This window comes from Vigna umbellata, chromosome 5, assembly GCF_029865625.1.
Source record: "Vigna umbellata cultivar VRB3 chromosome 5, Vumbellata_1.0, whole genome shotgun sequence".
In the NCBI taxonomy this organism is placed as follows: Eukaryota; Viridiplantae; Streptophyta; class Magnoliopsida; order Fabales; family Fabaceae; genus Vigna; species Vigna umbellata.
In genome coordinates this window covers 6,199,661-6,224,011 of record NC_142169.1, presented here as the reverse complement: position 1 = coordinate 6,224,011, position 24,351 = coordinate 6,199,661, and the positions used below count along the sequence as shown (strand labels likewise).

Below are 24,351 nucleotides of genomic sequence, written 5' to 3'. Positions count from 1 at the left end.
ATAACAATAGAGTTCTTTTGTTTCATTTTCTTTTATATCAAATGGTCCAATTATTGTTGTTTCAATTTGATCGATCAAAGTAACATGTTATAAGAATATCAGAAGAAGAGGGTGAAAAAAAGTTAATTGAGCCAATGAGTCAACCCGTTTAACCCACCAACCTGTGGTGGGTCGGGTTGGGTCGGGCCGGATTACCCGTTTTGATAGCTCTAGTTTAAATGCGTTTTTAATTAGAAAATCTCATTTTATACTCAAGATAACTGATTACCACTTATGATAATCGATTATCAACAATCGATTATGACTTACCATAATTGATTATCACGAGAAATTATGAGATTTTTCAAGCAAGTTTTTTATTATTGTGCATTCATTGATGCATAATCGATTACCATAACTGGATAATCGATTATTACATGCTAAATAGATGACAATGAATTTTTGGAGGTATCCTTGAGTTGAATCTCTATAAATTAGATTGAGACTCTCATTATAATATACAACATACAAAATAAGTGTATTTCGAAATTCTTATCTGCTACGTGCGGTGATAAGTGTTCTAGGGTTTGTGTAACCTTTGTGTTGTGACTTTGAGAACTTGACGAGTTGACATAGAGCGAGAACTTTCACTGGAAGTGTGATTGAGTGTTGTTGATATCGCTGAGTTGAAAGCCTGCCATCCTTTGTGAAGATTCAAAGGAGGTGTTCATCCTATGTGATCAAAGGAGGTGGTCATCCTTCATGAAGCATTTGGAGGAAGTGTTCATCCCTTGTGGGTTGTAGGGGAAATGAGTTTCATCTCTTGGGGTAGCAAGAGAGGTGTTCTAACATTCAACTTGTTTATTTTCTTTGTGATTGTAACAGTTTGTTGGTTTGTGCTAGTGAAACATTAATTCTCGGTTGAGATTAACAATTAGATGTAGGATTTGTGTGATCCGAACCAGTATAAAATTACCTGTGCAAATTTCTCTCTTCCTTACTTTTTAAATTTGTTTAAATTGTTTTAAGGAATTTATATTTATGTGAGAAAATTATTTAAAGAACGATTTGCGATAAGAAACCAATTCACCTCCCTCTTGGTTTATTGAACGCGTTAACAATTTCGTTGCACCGCTCTTATAATTGGTATTAGAGCTTGCTTTGATAGTAATTCAAAATGATAGGGCAACATCAAACCTTTGCTGAGGGTGCCTCTATCAATAGACCTCCATTGTTTACTAGAGAAAACTATGCTTTTTGGAAAGTAAGAATGCAAATTTTCATGGAATCTATTGATAGTGAGATTTGGGAAACTGTCACAAATGGTCCTTTTGTTCCTACTGTATTTATTAACAATTTGTTGGAACCCAAACCACGAGAACAATGGAACGCTGAAGATAGAAGAAGATCCCAACATGATGTAAAGGCCCGTACCATTATATCATCTACGCTAACTGTTGATGAGTTTAACAAAATCTCAACATGTAAAAAGGCTCAAGCAAGGTGGGAGATGCTGAGAGTCACCCATGAAGGAACTCGGTGTGGTTTTTCATTTTAATCGGTGCCTTCCAATTGTTTGAGTCATTTTCTTTTTGAATCAAACTTTTGATGCAATTTTAGTTTGTCTTTAATTTCCGAGTTTAAATATGTTTCTGGTGTTAATTCTTGGTTTAATATTGAAGAATGGTGTGGTGTAAGTTTTGTCTACTCTAAAAGAAGCTAGCTTTGGAGATAGATTACCCACACACGTTCTATTGAGTTCCTTACTGTTCTTTTTAATTTTTTGATGCATTTTGAATCTTTTAAATTAGTTAAAGTGTTGTTTTTATGCATATATACTTGTCCAAGTCTAAGCACACCATATGAGTAGTGAATTTCCTAGCAAAGCTTGGGTGTTTATGAAAAACAGGAACAAAATTATGTTTAATGCAGTTTCACTAAGACTGATGTGACACGAGAGTCCAATTTGGAGTGCCATACATACTTAGACTTAGACCATTTATTTCTCCTTTGTTTAATCATTCTAGAGTCAGTTGCATTGTTGTGTTATCATTCTAATCAAGCAAACACAGAATGGGGGGTCTAGTTGAGTGAATTTTATGCACATTTTGCTAATTATGCATGATATTTCAGTTTCCATGTTAATTGTTGTTTTCGTGCATTCTTTTAGTCCAAACAAAAGTTTATTGGTCATAATAAATGTGCTGGAATGGTCATAAGTGATCAATTGTAGCTAAAATGAAATCTCACCTTCTAAAACCACCAAGTTGTGACTGATTTTGTGCAAAGTTGAACCAATGTGTTATTAATGCGTTTGTTGTGAAGTTATGGTGTATGTTGAATTGTAGCAAGAGCTTAAGGTCTAAAAATATGATAAAAACAAGTTCTTAAAGATATTATATCAATTTAAAAGGCAAATTAGGATCTCTGCAGTTCAACATAGAAACTGTGATTCCAAATTTGAAATTATGCAATTTTGGCTAGTTCATTGAGGCATTTCGTCGAACACTTTAGTTTTTTAGTTTTAGAATCTTTAATTGAGTAATCTGGTTCAACTTAACATATTTTATTTCTTTATTTGTCTGTTCTAGAGCTATTATTAGGTTTTTTTAGTGCCTCCTTTCTTAATCAATCTTAATTGTTTGCTTCTTATTGGAAGTTGTGTCAAAATACAAAGTTGTTTCAACCTTGTGCACTATTCATTTGGTCATTTTTTCTACTTGAATTTGTGATGTTATCAAACTATTTGTGGTGCAAAATTTCTACTTGAACGTATGCTCATGCTAAAATTAAACAATTATAAATGTATTATTTTAAAAAAATTAAATAATAATAAATTAAATTCAAAACGACAGAATAAGATTTCGAAAACTGATTCTGCCTTCATCGGACTTCGAAATTCGATGAAAGCATAATCGATTTTTGAGTTTCGTTTTTGACAATATAGAATTCCAAATCAACTATTGATGGAGGTTGCTTTGAGGATGCTTCTTCAACAAGAGATACTCTCCAAGGTGCGTTGATGAAGCTCTTCAAAGGATGGACTCCATGTGAGATGATGAATGTTGCGGAAGCTTTTCAAGATGAAGAGATATGGTTGATGGTGTTGGATGGTCTAGGTAGAAGTTCTTCTAGGAGGTGAGGCCAACCTTGAAGTAGAAGGTAAGAAGAAGTCTAGAGAAAGACATTTCTTAGAGTGAGAACTAAAGTGAATGAGACTTGCAAATTTGACAAAGAAACTCTAACATTCAAAATAGTTCTAAAAAATTATACAAGGTTGCCTCTCCTTTTATAGGTGAAGGAGTAGGCTAGCATTTAATGCACTAGAAAGGAACTAGAAGCTTCCTATGGCAAGGGGGGATGAATGGGAGGCTTCCCCCTAACTACCATACAAGTTCAATGTTTAGGAGCCTTCCTCCCTAACTATCATCCAAGTTCAATGTATAGGAGCCTTCCTTGATGTTGACATGTTCCAAAGGCTTCCTATGACCCATTTTAAGCACATATTCACCTACATCAAGGTTTATGATGCGCTACTTTACTCTAAAAGCTAATAAGCTTCTAAAACAAAGCTAAACAAAATTTTTACATATTTACAAAGATAAAAGAAGAAGACTAGTAAGTGATTCTGCACAAGAGTAAAATCCTTCAAGCTCCACCTTCTTCTTTCATCTTTGATAGGCTGTCGTTGAAGCTATCAAATTAATACTACTTTTCAAGGCAACTTCAGTATTGACAAGTAGTATTTAAGAAAGTAGATAGGGTTAACGTAACCCTGAGTCGTCTCCCAACGAACACGGAATTGCTTTCAAATATCTGACTCTTATGAATGTTATGCAATGCTTATGAATAAAAGTAATGGTTTAAGAATGTTTAAAGTATGAATAAGAAATTTAAAAACAGTTATGATGAAAATAGGCTAATTCCACTGCTTTTCCAAGATAGATTCATCATCGGTTATTCACGAATAATTGTTCAATTAATTATTGTTTAAGTTTCAAATTAATTAAAGTACATTCTTAATTAATTTGAGGGCGATCGTGCATTTAACCAAAGTAAATTCTCAATCAAATGCAAAACCTTTCTAGATTATTCGCAATAAATTCAACCAAAGTACATTCTCAATCAAATTCTATTGTGTTTAATCATGTCTATTCTTAAATCTCCTAACCAAATTAAAAGTTAATCAATTAAAGTAAATTCTCAATTGATTATAGTTGTAATCATTACTAATCAATCAAAGTACATTCTCAATTGATAGTAAAAACCATTTAATCATATGAAAGTTCCTAAATTAAATCAAAGTAGATTCTCAATTAAACCTAGAAACCCTAGAACTCATATAATCAATATGCATGTAGATTCAAATACATTATGATGCAAAAATCTTTACTTTTAATTTGATAAAGAGATGACAGACATAGAGAGAGAACAACTTAAATCAATAATCAAAATAAACAATTGTATTAACTCAATCTAACCTCAGAATCCATAATGAAATTACAGCAGAATAGCCCTAGATGATTAGCTCTCCATGAATGGAGTTGAATACAAGATGAAAGAAAAGTGAGAGGAGTTTGAGAGAATGAATTCCTCGAAGTCCCCCCTGAGTCCCCCCTGAGTCTCTTTATATAGGGCTTGATTGGGTTTGGACTCTGGATATTCAGTTGACAAAATCTTTTATCTTATATCTTTCAAATAACTAAAAGATTTAGATTATAACATTATTTGGAAGATATTTTCTGTTGATATTCCCAAATTACATTAATTTCAACAACTGAATTTTATCTTTTAGTTTTTCTGACTTTTCAAAATTACGCAAGTGCCCTGAAACTTCCTCTATCTGCACTTTTGCCCCTTCAAAATTCCTGAAATTGCAAGAAAACTCCTCAGTTGACCAGTTTTGACCAGAGAGGGCGTGGCCAATGAGGGCTCGCCGCGTGGCATCCCCCTTTCTCACCCAATTAGGGTTTCAGATTGGGGAAATTGCTCTGCACCGCGTCTTTGATTCTGTCGTGTTTTTGGATTTGCAGGTGGAGGTCTGATGGCGTGTTGATGATGGGTAGCGACGGTCTTGCGGTTTCAGATCCGGATGGAGGTTGGCGTTGATGGAGACGCGATTGGGTTTCGAGAATGGAGAAGATGAAAGATGATGCTCATGGGTTAGGGCTGACGTGGCGGAACATGGTTGGCTAGATCTATGTGGGGAGGATTTGGACACGTGGCATGATCTGGTGGAGTCTAGCTTAGGAGGGGTATGGGTAGGAAAATTTAGGAGGTGTATTTAGAATAGGGTTACTGTTTGGCTTAGTATTGGGCCTGTTTAAGAGAAGAGGGGTGTATGTAAGGAAATTGGGAGGTGCAAGGGTAAAAGTTGCCTGTTTGGCCCATCTGTACATTATTTTCCAAATAAAATCTGATTTTGGGCCTTGAATTGCCATTTGGACCAACGAAACTTATAATTTCAGCTGCACAAATAAACGTAAGAACATCCAAGAATATTTTATACGCTAAAACTCACTTTTTACGTCTCTTTAATTCCCAAACCCAACAATTCCAATCATCACAAATTCACTTAAAATCAATCATTTAAGCACAATTATTCTATCAAAAATTTGAATTTTAAAGCATAAATGTGGGCATAAATATGCACTCATCAATCTTCTTTTACCATTGCTCTTTATGAGAGGTTCAATGTCTCCTAGCCTTAGCTTAAGTTGATGCTCCCTTCATGGATTTCCATTTAGTTCCCAAAACGGATTCCATCAACTATTCTGTTCGGCCACACTCTTTTCTGACCTATTCCCTCACACATTTGCTTCAACATACAACAATACATTCACAAACATTTAAACCAATTCAATCAAACTAGAAAGGAAACAAAGAGCAATAAGGACCATTCGACATACAATAATACATTCAATCATTGAATAAAACGAGAAAGGAAATGAGGACCAACCTTGCAAATGAAAGAAGAACACAAGTTGAACTTACAGTGGAGGATGTAGATGGAGAGGAAGAGGAAATACAAATGGTGGGGAAAAAAAGAACGAAAAAGACGAATGGGGAAGGAGGTGGGAGATGCAGCTTTGGAAAGAGTAAGTGAATGAGAGTGAGTGAGTGAAGAGAGAGTGGGTTAGGGTTTTTTTTTCAAGAGCCAAAGAGAATCTGGGTCACCATGGGCTACAGACATATTTTAGCTTTCTGAAGAAAATTGGAGGTGTATAAAGAAAGTTTTGGAGGTGTAGGGGGAAACTCCCGCAAGGCTATGGTCCAAATTGAAAATTGGGCCATTTGAACCTCACTTGGACCAAATTAAGGAATTGGAGAAAATTCTTGGAGAGTTGCTCCCTCCACCACCCTAAGAGCTCCCTGCACCTTCCTAATATTTTTTTTATTCCAAAATTACCATTTCTTACATTTACTATTTACCTTTTTAACTTTTCATGTTAAAACCCTAATCACCTCCCTACCTCTCATTTTCACTTTCACTCGGCACAACAATACTCTCACTTTCTTTCTCTTTTTCTCTGCAACCTCACCCTCACTCTCCCTTTCTTTCTCTATTTCTTTGCAACCCCAGCCCCCACTCTCCCTTTCTTTGTTTCTCTCACTTTCTCTCTTTCTCTGCAACCCCACCCCTACTCTCCCTTCCTTTCTTTCTCTCCCTTATGTTATTTCTCTGCAGCCCCACCCCTCACTCTCTCTTTCTCTCATTCTCGTTTCATAATTTCTTTTCACTTTGTTCGTTATTTCTTCTTCATTTTTGGTACATTGGTGGTGCCTTGGTGGTGCGGGCTTTGTGCTGGTCGTGCTCTGTGATCTTTGCTCTTTTGCTCCTCTGTGTTATGCCTGCGTTATTATGTGTACATGAAGAAGAAAATGAAACGCGAAGACCTCAACGGATATGGAAGGTCCGTTGGGCCTTCAACGGATGTTGATATCCGTCGACAGATTTTCACATCCATTGAAGGGTTACCATCTTCCTTTCGCACCTGAGACAAACCTCTTCTACTACTGACACCAGCACAACCTTCAAGCACCACCACCAAGACCGAGCTTTGCCACCACTAGATCAGTTCCTTGCACCATCACTAAGCTTTGCAACCTCCTACCAAGCACACCACACTTACAGAGACACACTCATAACACCACCACACTCACAACACAATGAAACAGTTAGAGGGGAAGAAGAAAATGAGAGTTGATTTCCGTGTGGAAATGGTGGGGGTGCATTCATATAGGGGACCCATATTAATATTTCATTAATGCAGTTGGTGAAAATTAACCTCAATAATTAAATATTACTGAAGGACAAAAGAGGAATGATGGTGTAAAGAGCAACTCTCAAATTCTTGTGTATGTGAAACCATAACATGCTTATGCAAACTATGGATATTCAGTTAGATTTTCAGTAATATATCAAAATATTTTTATATATATTTGTAATATATTTTAAAAATACAAAGGAAAAATAAAAAATCTAATAAAGAACCCAAATTTGAATATACGTATGAGTGTTCTACTCTGCCTTTGTTGCACTCAAAGGAGAATCAACCTACAACATGTTCTAGAAAATACATAATCCAAAACAACACTCATGAAGTTTTACAATTAGCTTCTAAAACTTTTTCATATATAATGTTTTCAATTACTTGTTTCTTATAACTAAAATGATTAATAAACAATTTAATATGTTTGAAGAAATACATAATGCTTAGGGTTTTAAAGGAAAGAAACATTAAGATTTTACAAAACTTTTGGAAGATTTTAAGGATACAAGGATTCCACCACTAGACAAAGTACTAGGTTTAAATATTTTATAGATTCAGACACACCTTTTTTGTTGTGTTATCACCAACAAAAAGAAACTGATAAAAGAAGAAACTATAAACACAACTGAGTCTTCTAGAAGCCTTATTCATTTAACTAAACAAGTGATCTACGCTTCATTGTTGTGGTCAACTTTGGCCCTGGTGTTCATGAGAACCTGCCAAGTAAATGATTTCAGATATTTCAATTTAACTTGAACTGTTTGGTTTATGTATAAATATAATGTAGTGAGTGTGAAATTACCTTTCGCAGCATGGTGTTTTCATTGATCAACGTTGAAATTTGCCCTTCTAAATTGGTATTCTTCTCTTCCAACTCCACAGCTCTTAATTCCAAGTCATTTACGTAAACCTTTTTCCTTTCACGAGCTTGTTGAGCAGAAACCCTGTTCCTTAACAACCTGGTTGTAACGTCAGACGTCATACACTAGTTTCTAATACATGTATCTTTTATATTTGAAAAACGACAATAAAATATTAGTAGTTTATGAACTATATATATGATATTCTTAATCTATAAATGTTATGTTGTTAAGGCATATATGAGATATCTAACATGAATAAGTGAGAGTCTAATTATAAAAATTATGTTATCAACGCTTTATGATTTTTATAATCATAAATAATAATAAAATTTGATTAATATAATCAAGCTAATTAGTGTAAAACAAGTAAGACGATCATAGAACTACTTAAAAGCCCATCACAGTTTTTTTTTTTTGCAAAAACTCGATGCTACTCAAGTAAAAGACGATGTGAACAACACTAAAATTAAACTACATGTAGATGTCGTATAATCTAAGGATGAAACTTGAAATGTGAGATACTCTACATTTTCATGAATGTTTACTTGCACATTCTCAGTTGATTCTAACACAACGAACCAATTCCTTGCGTTTGAATGCAGAAATACTGAGGGATTTGCAAAGTTAAAGTTTTCCAACAGCTAACATGTTGAGTTTTGTAGAGAAAGTTGTTAGCACAAGGACACCATGTTATCAAAACTCTAACTTAGGAACAATTGAGCAAGCACACAAGTTTGGAAAGTCTTTTTCTTTTTTACGACAATGTATAAATATTAGAGTATTTGAATTGTTACAATTTTTATACAAAAAAAATATGCATTCAATTTGTATAACATAAATGTACATAAGGAGGCTATGTATATATAATCTAAATTTCCTGTTTTATACCTTTCCATTCATAAATAAATTTGACAGATATAACAAGCATTTCAAATTATTGAATATTATAACACGTATAATATATAATCATTAACAATTAATGTTAAACCAAATTGCAATTTCTTCATAATTTTTAACCATTATTAGTTGGATGTTTATGAATAGAAGTTATTTCATGTAGAAAATATTAATACCCTACATGTGATTCTAGTAAACTGAATATGTTGCATGCAAACATATGGCAAAAAAATAAAAGATTGTCTACTATATGACCTTAACAAAATTAAGTTGTAAACTTTTTCTCTTGTAAAAAGAGTGTTTAAAAAATTTCTCTCTTCTTTGTAAAAGTCTCCTTGTACCCTTTTAAGCAACCTTTGTTGTATTGACAAAAGTGACATTCTCAACTCAAAAGGATAGGAATAACATAATGTGACCATGCTTCAAAGCAAGAGGAGTTAAATGATAACTAAAAATGACTTTTTATACTCAAGTATAAGCTAAAACAAATGTAAGAATATAGTTGTAATCACTTTAATTAGCAAAAATATTTATAATTTTTAAAGAACAATTTGACATAGCAAAGTTGGAATGAACCTCTTGAATATAATAAAAATTATGTATAGTATTAAGCTCCCTTATATTGAATATACACACCGGGTACTCTATTTATAATAGAAAAAATATGGGTTAAGTCCAAAATACAACTAAGAAATAATAACAAACAAATTAAAAATAAAAGATAAAGATAAAATATATAAGATATCTAATAATCTAATATATCTAGCATTCCCCCTCAAGTTGGTGTATACAAATCATATCTATCAAGTTTGTTATAAATATAATCAATTCTCGACTTCCATAAAGACTTCCTGAAAATATATGTTAACTAATCACTTTAATTGATGAATTTAGTCTTGATGTCTCTAGATACAATCTTCTCTCAAATGAAATGATAGTCAATATGAATGTGTTTGGTCCTCTCATGAAAGACAAAATTATAACTAATGTGAAGAATTGCTTGATTGTCACATATATAATTCATTTGAGTGACATCTTCAAATTGTAACTCTCTAAGTAATTGCTTAAGCCAAACAAGCTTAAAAGTGGTTAAGGTTATGAACTAGATCTTGCAACAACACTTTGTTTCTTCCTTTTTCAAGAGATTAAGTTACCACCAATGGAGACACAATATCCTAATGTAGACTTTCTGTTAGAATGAGATCCTACCCAATCAACATCTGAATAACAAACCGCTCTTATATAATTATTAGAACCATATAACAACTCTTTTCCAAGGGATCTTTTAATATACTTTAATATATGGATAAATGCATTTCAATGAGCTTCACACGAGGAAATAAGGAATTTGCTTATCACACTAACTACAAAGTAAATGTTAGGATGAGTAATTTTAAGATAATTCAATTTTCCAACTAGTCTTCTATATTTCTCGGGGTCTGACATACGCTCTCCTTGTTTTGTAGAAGTTTAGTATTAGGATCCATGACTGTGTCAACAAATTTTAAAAGTTTCCTTCAAAATATGCATACCGCCTTTGAGATATAACAATACCATCATTGGATTGTGTCACCTCAATACCCAAGAAATATCTAAGTTTTCCAAGATCTTTAGTTTGAAAATGGTTGCAAATATGTTTCATCTGAGAGATGTCATGATTGTCATTGTTTGTAAGAACATCAACATATACTATCAAGTAGACACATCCAACAACTCGAATGACGATAAAAAACTTAATGATTTACCTCACACTTAGTCATACTAAATTATTGAATCACATTACTAAATTTTCCAAACCAGACCCTAGGAGACTGTTTTAGGCCATATAAGGATTTACGAAGACGACATACCAACCCAGAAGACTCCTCTTGAGCAATAAATTCTAGAGGTTGCTCCATACAAATCTCTTCTTGCAAATCTCCGTTGAGGAATGTATTTTTCACATCCAATTGATAAAGAGGTCATTGTTGAAGAGCCGCCATAGATATGAATAAATGAACAAATGTCATATTTTCCACAAAATAAAAAGTATCACCATAATCCAACCCAAACATTTATGTGTTCTACAAGACGGACTTTGATTATGTGGAACATATAACATACTTTCCTGACAGTAATGGGATAAGCTCCCAAACTCCACTCTTCGAAACAACACTTAGTTCATCTAGCATGACCTGACTCCAACCAGGATAGGCTAAGACATTAGTAACATATTTTGGGATGGTCATAAAAGAAATAAATGAAAGGTAGGTATAAAGAGGTGAAGACAATCTATCGTAACTTAAAGCAATATAATGTGGAGAGGGATTATAAGTAAAACATATACTTTTTCGGAGGGCAATTGGAAAGGTAGACTCAATTGTTGGAGTCAAAGGAGACAGAGTAGTTGGCACTAGAATTAAGTCACTTGGTGATTGTTGAGAGACATCTAGAGGACTAGGCACAATTGGAGGAGCATGAATAATAGAAATATTGACTGTATTATAAGAGGACATATCAAAAGAAGAATGATCGTTAAAATAAAAGAAAGATTCATGCAAGGTGACATATGCAAAAACAAAACAGTGATTAAGAGAATGAAAAAAACACTTGTATCCTTTTTTTTTTATCTAGTAAAGCCTAATAAAACACATTTGTGTGATCAAAGAGCTAATTTATCAATAGTATGACTAAAATTATGAACAACATGCAGACCCAAAAAGTCTTATATTGAGGTATTTTATTATCTAAAACAGAAAATGGCATACAATTAATGAGATAACATGTAGTAAGCATGGTATCACCCAAGAAATATTGAGGAACGTTATCGTGAATTAAAAGAGTAAGTTGTTTCAATAAGATGCCTATTTTTACCCTCAGCCATCCCATTTTGTTGAGGAATATGAGCACATGAAGTTTGATGGATAATAGCATGATAAACCATAAATTTTTTAAAAGAATGGGAAAGATATTCACAACCATTTTCACTACACAAAGTTTGAATATTAACACCAAGTTGAGTTTTAATTTCATTATAAAAGGTTTGAAAAATATACAATACATTAGAACAATTTTTCATTAAAAATAATCAAGTGCATCTTGAATAATCATCAATAAAAGTAAAAAAATATTGAAAACCTAAATTAGACTTAACACGACTAAGTCCAAAATTGTCATAATGAACTAAGGCAAAAGGAGACGAAGCACATTGTGAGACACTACGAGTAAAGGAACCACAAATATGTTTTCCTAATTGCCAAAATCTAATCACAGAGATATGAGAATATTCATCAACAAGGTCGTGCAAGGTTAATATCATAAAGAACTTTGATCGTTGCTCTATTTTTTGCACAGGAGTAGAGGCAGGAGGCAATAATTCCTTAAATTCATGAAAAAGAGCATGAATTTTACCCATATAATAAGCCATAGAGTCCTGATGTTGAGGAGTAACAACATTTAAAATATCATGACAAACACCATAAAGACGTTGAGTATCATTGGTGTATAATAATTTGGCGTGTTCATAGATTTCAAAATATGTTTCATAGGAACGAAAAATTTGTTTTAAAGAAGAGTGAAGGGTACCCTTGAGAACAATGTATAACTCATCATCAACTTTCAACCAATGGGTAACCATAGCAGAATCAATAGTTGTCACATATGATCAACAAACCCCTGACTATTAAGTCAAAGTTTAACGTCTGATGCCCAAGTCACATAATTGGTGTCATCTAACTAATAAATAGATAAATGAGCATTGACATAGTTAGTATATATGGATGGGTCAGATGTACTGGTGATAGAAGAGAGGTCAAAAGGGAAAGAATCCATGAACAAGCAAGAGAGAGTAGAAACCTAAAACCCGAAAGAGGCATAATCAACACAACAAGGCTAGATCTAGAGAGAGGAGGTTGCAACGAGTCCAACAAAGGTGGTCGACAGTAGAGACGATGACACAAGCGTTTTGACGAGAGGCTAGAGAGTATGGCAGAAGCGAACTTTAATCGGTGGTGAGAGCTCGTATGAAATCTAATGGCAACAATCTTGATGGCGTTGTGGTTGCTTGGCCGAGACGAGCAAAACTATGTGGTTGCCAATTGAAACTGATGCTCCGATAACAGTGACAACAATGGCTCTAACGATAGCAATGACGGTTGTATTGGACAGGGGTGGCAAACATTTTTCCAAAGAATCTTAGGCTCTAAATACCATGTTGAATATAGTGAAAACTATCTATGAATATATACATAGGGTACTCTGTTAATAATAGAAGAAATATGAATTAAACCTAAATTACAAATAAGGAACAATAACAAATTAATTAAAGATAAAAGATAAAGATAAGATATATAAGATACCTAATAATCTAATATATCTAACATAATCAATATAAAAAAAAATTATTTGTGTACAATCTATTGGTTATTCTTATATATGCTTGTGGAATTTTTTTTAATCAAGCTCTATTCAAACCCTTATAGAACTAGCATTTTATTTTAGTTATATGAAAGATAACTTTTTTTGGGTAAGTTCTTTGTAGAATGAAAAGAATGGATCCAAAACACTATAATGGAGATCGAGGGACAAGTTGTAAACAAACAATCTTTAATTAGTGGTGAAAAGTTTGACTATTAGAAGTAGAAGATGATTATTTTCTTCAAATTGTGTTATATTAATATAGTGAACATAGTGGAGGATGACTAATTATACTAATGTGGACAAATCAAACGAACTCTTTGTTACAAGTGGGATTGATTGTCAATAAGAGAAATCAAGTCACAATCAAATCATGATAGTACTTAAAATAGAAATAGTTTCACCTTAACTATGTTATAGCTTTTAACCTAGTGTTAGGATTAGTCCAATAACTAATATTGAGTCAAGATCACAAATTTTATTTCCAATGGAACAATTGTTGAAGGGGGTGATTAATGTGTTTGAAATAAATTGTGTTGTGGTGAAGACTATTTGAGTTTGGTAATCATGATGCTTAGATTGCTACACTTTAGATTAGAAAGAGTCCCATTCTATTATTAAATATAATTTTTCCTACAAGTAAACATTTGATCCAACACATTTACCTATAACTCTTTTTGGTGAGAAAAAAAATAGAGATACTACTTATTTCCAAACTCTTAACTCATTTGATTGTGCTTTAGTGAAAGAAGAGTACTCCAAGGTTCACGCATTCAAGAAAGATGGAATTTGTTTCAATATAAAGAAAGATTCTAAATATAGAGGGAGAAGGAAAGTTTTAAATGACTCCACCTCAAGAAAAGATAACCCATGTTTTTTGCTTTGAATGCAATAAGTGCAAAAAAAAAAAAAAACAACAAGAAGACAATAATATTATGCAAAAAGAAAATCAAGAAAGTGTTTATGTCGACATGGAAGGACTTAAAGAACTTTGAGAAATGGAGAGAGAGAGTATTCAACTTGTATCTTATGAGAGATACATAAGCAAACCACTTACTAAACAAGTCTATTTTTGGTACACAATTTCTTAGCTATTCTGATATATGTATTGCAAAAATATAGGAAGACATTTTCAAATAATTAGGCGAACTTCTTTTAGCATATCTAACAAGCGACTCATTGCAAATTTTTCTTTTATAAAAAAAGTATATTAAAAGCTTTATTCAACTTTTCTTAAAACACTAAAAAAACATTATTAAATAACAACTAAATTTAGAGATAAAAAATAATTAATCATTATATTAACTAGTTAAACACCATTTTAGAAATTAAAAATTATTAATATCTAAAATATTATATATTATTAATAAAAAGTTATAATTAATTTGTGAATTCTAGTCTAAATTGATCTTTAACATTGGTAACTCGTTATTTTTATTGATTCTAAAATCTTATAACTAATATTAAAAGACCAATTTAGATTCTAATTCCCAAATGAAATACAATTTTTTTATATATCACTTTAAATACAAATATTTTTAATTTATAAACTAGTGTTTAAATTAATAAATATAATGAATAATTATTTTTTGTCTATTATTTTTGTCTTTAATTACTATTTAATGATTTTTCTTGAAATCAACCTTTTATTTTAATTATTTGTGTTTAAATGTATAAGATGTCACAAGAATGTTATTTTATATGCTAGAAATAATAATGTAAACAAATCCTTCGAAATGAATGTTTTTCGTCGTAATATGCATTATATATTACTAATATATATTACTAATAGAGAAGGTAGCATATATAATATTAAAACATTAAACAAGAAAATTATATAAAATTACGTGACATTTTATACAAATATATATAAATAAAATATTTTTTACTTTATACCTTTACAATTTCAAACAGTCATTTTTAGGTAGTTGTGTTTATTAAATTATAAATCAAAGAAAAATTTCTCCAAAGGTACAATTTAGTTTATACTTTAATGAGAAAATGGTATATATACTGCATTTCCTGAAAATCATTTGATACTATAATTAAGTTTCCTTTTACACATTTTTTTCTTTTACTTTACTTTTATTTTTAAATTTAATCATATAAATTAAAAGTGACTAACTAAATTGACTAAATATTAATCGAACATGTTCATATAAAAATTACTCTTTTAAGTTTAGGCTTGATTATTTTTAGTTATATTATCCATTTTTTTAATTTAATTTGATTAAATATTTTATTAAAAAAGTCTAAATTGAAGAAAATAAATAAATACATTAATAATATAATGACAAGTAATGAAGTCTGAAGTTCAAAATTTAACCTTTATTTTGCTGCTAAAATATGAAGTAGCTAGGTTTTGCATTTTGTTTTGCAGTTGCAGATAAATGTATTTGTGTACATACCGTTTGTGGCGTCTATGCTCTTTGTCGACAGGGTTTCTTCCCTGACGCCGTTTTCCAGGGAAACCACGATAATGTATCTGTGGATCTGTCGAGTTACTTTCATTAACATTACTGCTACATGGATTTCTTCCTGCACAATCTACACTTGCTGCAGTTTCCACATCTGGAACAGTGAACACATCTTCATCGCTATCTTCTGCATCAGATAACAAAACAACTTCTCTTTATTCCTAACCAAATTTATATATACTCTATAATTATAACCCCATCATGTTCATTTTATCTATAATTTATCAAAAACTTTCGATCCAACTTATACTTTGATTTTATGCCTCTAACTTAGTACTTTTCGTATTGTTCTTCGAGTTGAAGATTCACGTACATCATTCTAGTAAAATTCTAACACAACAAAATACCAAGAGAACAACTGTACTAAAAAAATTATATATCCTTTTGATAATGTGTTAATAGATATGTTAGAAAGATATATTTTTTTTAAGATGTTTTGTTATTGACTCAAATTTACTAAAATAATAGTAAGTTTTTTAGAATTCGCTTCTCTTGTGTCAACAACTACATTTTGAATCTGAGAGCATGTATTTTTTACATGGTTTTATGCAGAGACACATGTTAATTAAAAGGATAAATAAATTAATAATAAAGCATAAAATAATAATTCAATTATAATAATTACTATTTGATGAGTCTAATAGATCAGGATCACGCCCTAATAAATATGTTTGTTTTTCTATTATAATCTTATCAAGTAAAAGAGATCGTATAATAACGAGTTAAAGAGAGTGAAACCTTTCATCTAACTGAAACACTGAAGAATCATCTTTCCAAGGGTCAAATCAAAATCGTTTAATTAAATTTTCAGAACATTAAAGGATAATGTTTCCTGTAGAGAGATATATAAATATATATTTTTTAATATATTTAAGAATTATATAATTTTAAATTTTAATATAGGTGGGAATTTAAGATCTCATATTAGTTTTCTGTATGGACACAAATTTACTAAAATAATAATAAATGTAGTTCATTAGAGATTGCTTATTATCTTGTGTGAAGAACTAAACATTATGAATCTGTATAGTTTGACAGAGCAGATATTATTAGAATATAAAAAAAGAAGTTTAAATTTAATTTAATTTGATAAAATTAATGATATATGTATGGAATTAGTATACATAAAGTAATGAAAAGAAACAAAGGTGTGACCTGTGTTATGTGTTATGGGAGGGAAAGAGTTGCGTGAAGAAGAAGGAGCTCCAGAAGAAGAGGGTGTTCCTCCATCTTTGATCTTGAGTTTAGGGAAAGTAGTGTTGGTGGTGTTTTCCTTAGTATCTACGAGTGTTGGAAGAGACATATATGGTCTGTTTTGGTGTTACGTGTCTGAGATGTTTATTAGTTTGAGAAGGGAATTTCAACGCAGCAATGAGAGTACTTGAATGTGTTTGCAGGGATGGCGTCGCTCTATGATAGAAGGTATAAATGATGCAAAAATGGGACCAGAAAGTTTTGGTTCATAAATGAACACGTTGACGTCAATACAGCCAACACTTTCCTACTGTTTCTCTGTGTTTTCGTACGTAAGCTTTACTGTTCACGTACTGCATCAGTTTTTCAGATGTTTAAGCTTTTTCGATGTAAGTTTAGGTAAACATAAATTTATGATATTCGACTTACATAAATTCATAAGTAGATATTTTTCATAAATAAGGATTAAGTTCATTTCTTAAAATATTAGTAGAATTATATATCCAAAGATCTGCATGAAATTTATCAGTTTTTGGATGTAAAAAATAATACTTTACTATATCTTACTGGAAAAACACTTTTTACTTTTTACTGGCTAATCATTTAACCACACAAGTGATCCTCTTCACGAGAAAAAAATGTACACTATATGTGTCAGAAAAAAAAAGTTACTGGGCATATATAAAATAATGCCAAATAGAAAATAGCAAAAAGTATATGAATTTATAAACATAAAAGTGTTTTAGTATATATAAATGCATTACAAGTTTCACAGACAAATTTAAAAGAACTTTTTCAATTGCAGGACTGATGTCTCTTTATGGGTGTATTCTCTTTTCACGCAAATGGGATTTATGATTTCTCTCGTAATAGGGTTAGTAGTCCTTAATAATTCATCTTTATTTTTTTATGATAATGATGAAACTCTAATAATTAAGTACTTAACTTTTCCTATTTTAAAAAAAAGTACTATTATTTTTTCTTGAAATCATTTTTTGTAATTTTCTTTTCATTTAGTAAAATTTTATTATTATCTATTTATTATTTATTTTGTTTACTTTAGTACTGTAACATCCCAATATATATAGTGTAAATTATAATAAAGAGAAGCAACATGCATAATAAAGTAATATATTTATCCATCTAAAACATAAAGTGATATGTTTACAGTCATCCAAAAACAACTATAAATTTAAAACTTTATATACAGACTGAAAACTATTCCAAAACTATAAACAAGGCTCTAAAGAACAAAAGCAACTACTCAGCAGCAGCATCACCTCCATCCAATGCTTGCTCCAAAGAGACCTCTTCTTCTGCTCACATCCAAAGGATGGTCATCGCAGAAGAAAAATAGCAGAACATACAAAACATAAGCACACAACAGGGTAAGCTAGTTTAAACAGAATTAATCATACAACAATTTATTTAACTTCATACAAGCATATTATTTATTCTCATCATTTAAACTCTTCATACATAACACACACTGACTCAGACTATCCGGACTTAGAATGATTGCCGAGCTATGGCGGGTCGTGCACTCGTGGTGGCTTCTACTGCTTTGCAAAACCGTTGCCAATGGGTTTCACCCTACCACACTCACGAGGTTAATCCGTTATCACTCACCTTGGGCCATACTGGAAGCACCCAAGACTAGGACCTCCTGCTACTCCTCACGACATGGATCAATCCTCTCTACTTGAGAATGAAAGACCATTGGAGTTTCAGGATAAGCCCCAAGACTAAGCTCCTGCATCCATTCTAAACTTACTTGAATCTCAACTAGAAATTCCACTTTCAATCACAACATAGGGCACCACCATGTCTCCTCTCCTTGAGGATCATGGAATTACGTCCAAACCATACTTGAACTTTACACTTTTGATTACAACATACCACAATCACCACATATATTGCATGATACAACTTCAACTTACTCCATATAACACTCATTGATTCATATCAAACAACATAAGAGTACACAAGACTTGAACTAGAACGTACCTCTTGCATAGCGCACACATTCGCATAACGAGGTTATAAGCTTCTCGCACAGCGACATAACTCGCCTTGCGAAAACCTTAGACAAAGACCAACTACTCTGGATCTCTCGCATAACGACTAAACTTGCTATGCGAATAAAATGTGAAATGCATCAGACCCCAACCCCTCGCATAGCGACCCAATTTCGCTACGCAAGAACTTCATCCAGAGACTTGACCCAAGCAACTACTCGCAGAGCGAGACCCACTCGCTAATCGAATAAAATGAATAATAGCTCCAGACTCTGGCCAGTTGCATAGCGATTAGATTCGCTATGCAGATGCACAAACAGAGAGCAACCCTCTCCCTTCACTCGCACAACGCATCTATTCGCTATGCGAGTGCATTGGTAGAGAGCACCTCGCCAAGGTGACTCGCTATGCGAATCTATTCGCACAACGAGTCTGCATAATCTGCAGAACGAAATTCTGCAGAATTATGCAACTCAACCACTCCTTACCAATTCTACTAAACTTGGCCAACTTCTAACACTCCTAATTTGATGTATATACTGAATTAGACTTGACTAAAGGGTTCTAAACATTCCTAACACCAATCTAAAGTGGTTATGCACCAAACTCTACTTTAAAACCTCCAATTCATCAACCTAGAGATTGAAAACCAAATCTACCACTTGGAACATGTTTTTGACCATTTTGATGACTCACACCAGTCATATATGACCTATCTACACTACCCCAGCAGTCACTAACAGCCCTTGGCCACTAATACTCAATTTCTCTACCTCACTTCCTCTAAAATACACTAAACCAGCCCAATTTACTTTACACCTTACTTCATCAACACTACAACATATTATAGCCAATAACAATCACCATTTTGTACACATTATAGCATTTAGATTAATCCAAACAGCTCATCAATCACATTTCACAGTTTCCACCATTTTAACAGTTAAGAACATGCATTCACAAGTTGGACTTTTAACTGCACAACACTTAAATCACATAATTCATCACATACAACACCAATTGATAATTAAAACACAACCTAACTTCCCTTACCTCAGAGATACACAGCCCCAAACACAGAAACGCTCTAGCCGTACCTTGCACAGCAAGGAAACTCAACAGAAACCTACAACTCATCAATTGGTGATAGAGAACCACACTTAGAACCTAAATTGAGCTAGAAATGGAAGGAATAATTGCTAATCACATGCAACCCAAAACATTGTATGCTCACAGTACAGAGAGAAATGGACAGAAAAGAGAGACCACTTACCCAGCTAAAGAACAAGGAATTGATCGGTCTAAAATCAAGCCCTCAACGTCAGGATCGCTTAGACACCTCCTGATAGTCGAACAGAAAACTCAGCAGAGAGAAATTGCAGAGAGAAATTGCAGAGAGAATTCAGAGAACTCTGAGGAATAGAGTTCTAGAGAGATGAAATGCTCTTAGAATAATGAGAAGTGTTTATAAAAATTATATTTATATTATGACATTATTTTAAAGTCAAATAATCTATCTCATTATTCTAATACACCAATCTGCTCTATAACACTCTATTTTTCAGGTCTTTACAAGTACTCGAGAGTGATATCAAAATTTGGTGAATTTGATACTTGATTATATTTTATTGTCATTGTAATTAAAATAATGTTATAGAAAGATTTGAGTACATATTCTATAATTATAGTTAGTGTGATCTTTCACATTAGAAGAATTATTCTTGTTACTGAATATAGTGTGGTAGTATGTAAGTGTACGTTTACAAAAATTAAGTGAGAAAGAGATGGTATAAGTGTGATTCATATTTCTTTTATAAGGATTTATCTATTGCACTAGTTTACAATTTACCTTTGTTATTCTCGTAGATAATAATGTTATTCAAATTGAGAAGTGCATAAATCAATTTTAAATAGTAAAGACAACGAAATATGAGATAAAGAAGTTTAATGAAAATAATTTATCATTATGAAAATAGAAGATTGAGAAATTTTTTAGAAAGAAAAATATTTAGAAGCAATAGGACCCTTTGACACCATAAATCAACTTTGGAAAGAAATTAATAATAATGATATTGCAAATTTCCAATTTGTAATGACAAATGTGGTTTTGTTCGACATTTTAGAGATACTCTAATAAATTATATAAGGTTAAGTCACTTCATATAAAAATATTCTTAAAGAGAAAAACCTATATTCTTCAACTGAGTAAGTCCACTTTATTAACAATATGAATATGTTACTTGTCTAACTTTTAGCAACATTTTTCAACAGAGTTGTAAATGCACGTGTGGAGCTTTTACTTCAAAGTTTACCTGATTTGTATGATCAATTAATTAATATAACCAATAATAATATTGAAGAGCACACACACTTTGAGAATGTTGTTGAAGCTATTCTTGAAGAAGAATATAGAAGAAAAAGAAATGTGAAAATGGTGGAAAGTTCAAAACAAAAAGGCTTTCACAGTGATGAGAGGTAGATCAGCAAAATGTGGATATAGTAGTGGTCAAACTCATGGCAGAACAAAGTTTTAAAGTAAGAAGCATCTCAAATGCTATAGTTATAACAAAAGACAACATTAAAGAAGGATTGTTGGCATAGTAAGAACGAAAAAACTAAGACATCAACCTCACAAGGTTGGATTGCAAGTACCTTAGAAGTCAAAGAGTAGGTGAAGTGGTAACTAGATCTAATGGTAGAAGAAAACTAAATGATAGGTGGAAAAAGTAGAACATGTGAATGACTTGTTGACCAATTAGATGACCTCAGGTGTAAAATCCATATTGAAGGTGGAATTTTATAGGTAGTTAGGGGGAATCTATTAATGATAAAAGTAGAAAAAAATCATGGAGAAATTGTACGTGTTTTAAGCAGATACCTTGCAAGAAGCAAATGCAACAATTGCACGACAAGTTAAGAAGAAGTGACAGTGATGTGGCATCGTAAACTTGGACATATGTCAAGACAAGGTCTACAAATTGTTGTAGAAGGCAATCTCATACTTGGGTTACAGAGGTTGATTTACCTTTTTGTAAGCACTATGTGAGAAACAAGCAACATAGATTGAAGTTTGTTAAAGTGGCTACAAGGAGCAAACACATATTAAACTTGGTTTGTTTTGTGTGAAAATCACTGGTATTATCCATAATAGGATCAAAATATTTAGTATCATTCATTAATGATTACTGTTGTGGGTGTACCCTAGCAACAGAAAGTCAGCTGTATATTCAGTACTCAAAGAATTAAAAGCATGAGTGGAACTTAAAATTGGAAAAATAATTAAGTGCTTGAGGATAGATAATGGAGGAAAAATTGTATAATAGAGATTTTTTAGCATTATGCAAGTAAGAGATTACTATGAAACATTTTTTTGTTCAACATACACCTCAACAAAATAGTGTGACAGAATGATAAATAAAACTTTTCTAGATAGAACAAGAGTTATGCTGAGTATAACGAAGGTAGCCAAGTCTTTCTAGGCAGGAGTAGTTAAAATTGTTTATATAATAAATCGATCACTGTTAACAATAAGTTTTAAGACATTGATACAAATGTGCAATGACAAACTGATTGATTATTCTTCCTTACATATATTTTGTTATCTTATGTACGTGTTGTACAACTCCAAAGAGAGAATGAAACTAGATCCAAAACTCAGTACATGTATATTCTTAGATTATGTTGACAATTTGAACATGTATCGCTTATGGAATACCATTGCCCACAAGCTCGCTGTTATGAGGGATGTGGTTTTTGCAAAAATTGAAATACATGAGTACAAAACACTATTGGTATACATGAGTATTTTAATCACTTCTGGTCTCCGAGTATTCTAACTACTCATATTATCTGAGTATTCTAACCATTTCTGGTATACACCGAGTATTATAACCACTTTTGGTATTCGAGTATTCTAATCACTCTTGATATACACCGAGTATTCTAACCACTCGTGGTTTATGCTGAGTACTGTCAACCACTCTTAATTTACATTGAGTATTGTCAATTAATCTTGATTTACACCGAGTATTGTCAACCACTCCTGATTCTCCTAGTAAATCCTAACTAGAATGTTTAGCTTAATACAAGGATTTAATACAAACACATTCAATGTTTGATTACAAATACATGTTTGAGTAACTCTAAAAAATGATCAATACAATACAATTTGTGAACATATGAATCTCTTCCTCTTAAGTTGAATAACATAAGATAATATAAGGTTTGAGGAAGAGTAGAGCTAATATTTAATGATCTTTCTTGTGCATGTTCTCTCTCTCCTTTTCTCTCTTCTATTTTCACCTTTTTCAACTTCAATAAGATGTTCTCTTCTTTGGATCTTCTTTATATAGTCATCCTGAGAAATGATTGTTGGACACAAAGTTGACTTCTAAATAGACTTCATATCCTTTTTAGGTAGTTGGTCAAACTCAGGTCTTCGTTGTAGCATGAGAGTGTTTTTTTTTCATATGTAGCTTGTATGGCCTTTTAGTGTAAAAGTTTGAGAAAACATTCTAAGAATGTCTGATTATCTCTCAACGTCATTTTGTTCTTTGTGTAGCGCTTCTAAATAAAGCTTTAGCATTGACATTATTTGCACAAATAATAAGAACAAAACATGCAAACAAAGAGACACTTTTTCATACAACATTAAATGTTTTAAACAATGATGATCATTAAGCATGTTACGTGTTCAAAATATTTTGTATCTTCTGATGGTGTTTAGTGCATTATCTTGATATCCTAGATGACTCATTCTGTCAAACGCTTAGTGACTTTCCACATTTGTATGTGAATTTTAAGCATTAGCGTTCAACTCAACATTTACATAGATTACGTTTCTAGTGTATCAGACATTGTTTTCATTTAGACAGAAATTACTTCAAGCATTTTATTCTTTATAATCGTTTATCTTGTTCAATACTTTGGATATATTGTTATATCTGATAGACACATGTATTATCTATCTAGTATTATTCTTTAATACATACATATCATCATTAGACATTATATCTTAGGATTAATATTTCATTAAATGTTGTTTGTTAAACTTCAAAGCATGAGTTGTTAGATAGTCTAATTTTTTAAAATGATCTTATCATAAAAAAATGAGCAAACAAATAACAACTTTACGAAAGGCATTACTATAGTATAGTATAAATAGAGAAGAAGGCTATGAATGATAATGTTGAGCTAGAATAAAAGAATGATGAATAAGAGAAAATAAAGTTGGTACTAAAACAAATGATTCTGC

The 24,351-nt window shown here is 32.0% G+C and overlaps 1 protein-coding gene across 1 annotated transcript; it reads right to left on the bottom strand.

Annotated features, from left to right (window-relative positions):
* Positions 1–7,674: 7,674 nt before the first annotated feature.
* LOC124846323 (transcription factor HY5-like) lies at positions 7,675–17,296 on the bottom strand. Its single transcript, XM_088091577.1, has 4 exons — positions 17,041–17,296; positions 15,817–16,012; positions 8,056–8,212; positions 7,675–7,969 (listed from the first exon to the last, which is right to left on the bottom strand). Exons 1-4 carry the CDS (start codon positions 17,186–17,188, stop codon positions 7,922–7,924), a joined length of 549 nt encoding a protein of 182 aa, XP_087947703.1. The 5' UTR covers positions 17,189–17,296; the 3' UTR covers positions 7,675–7,921.
* Positions 17,297–24,351: the final 7,055 nt, after the last annotated feature.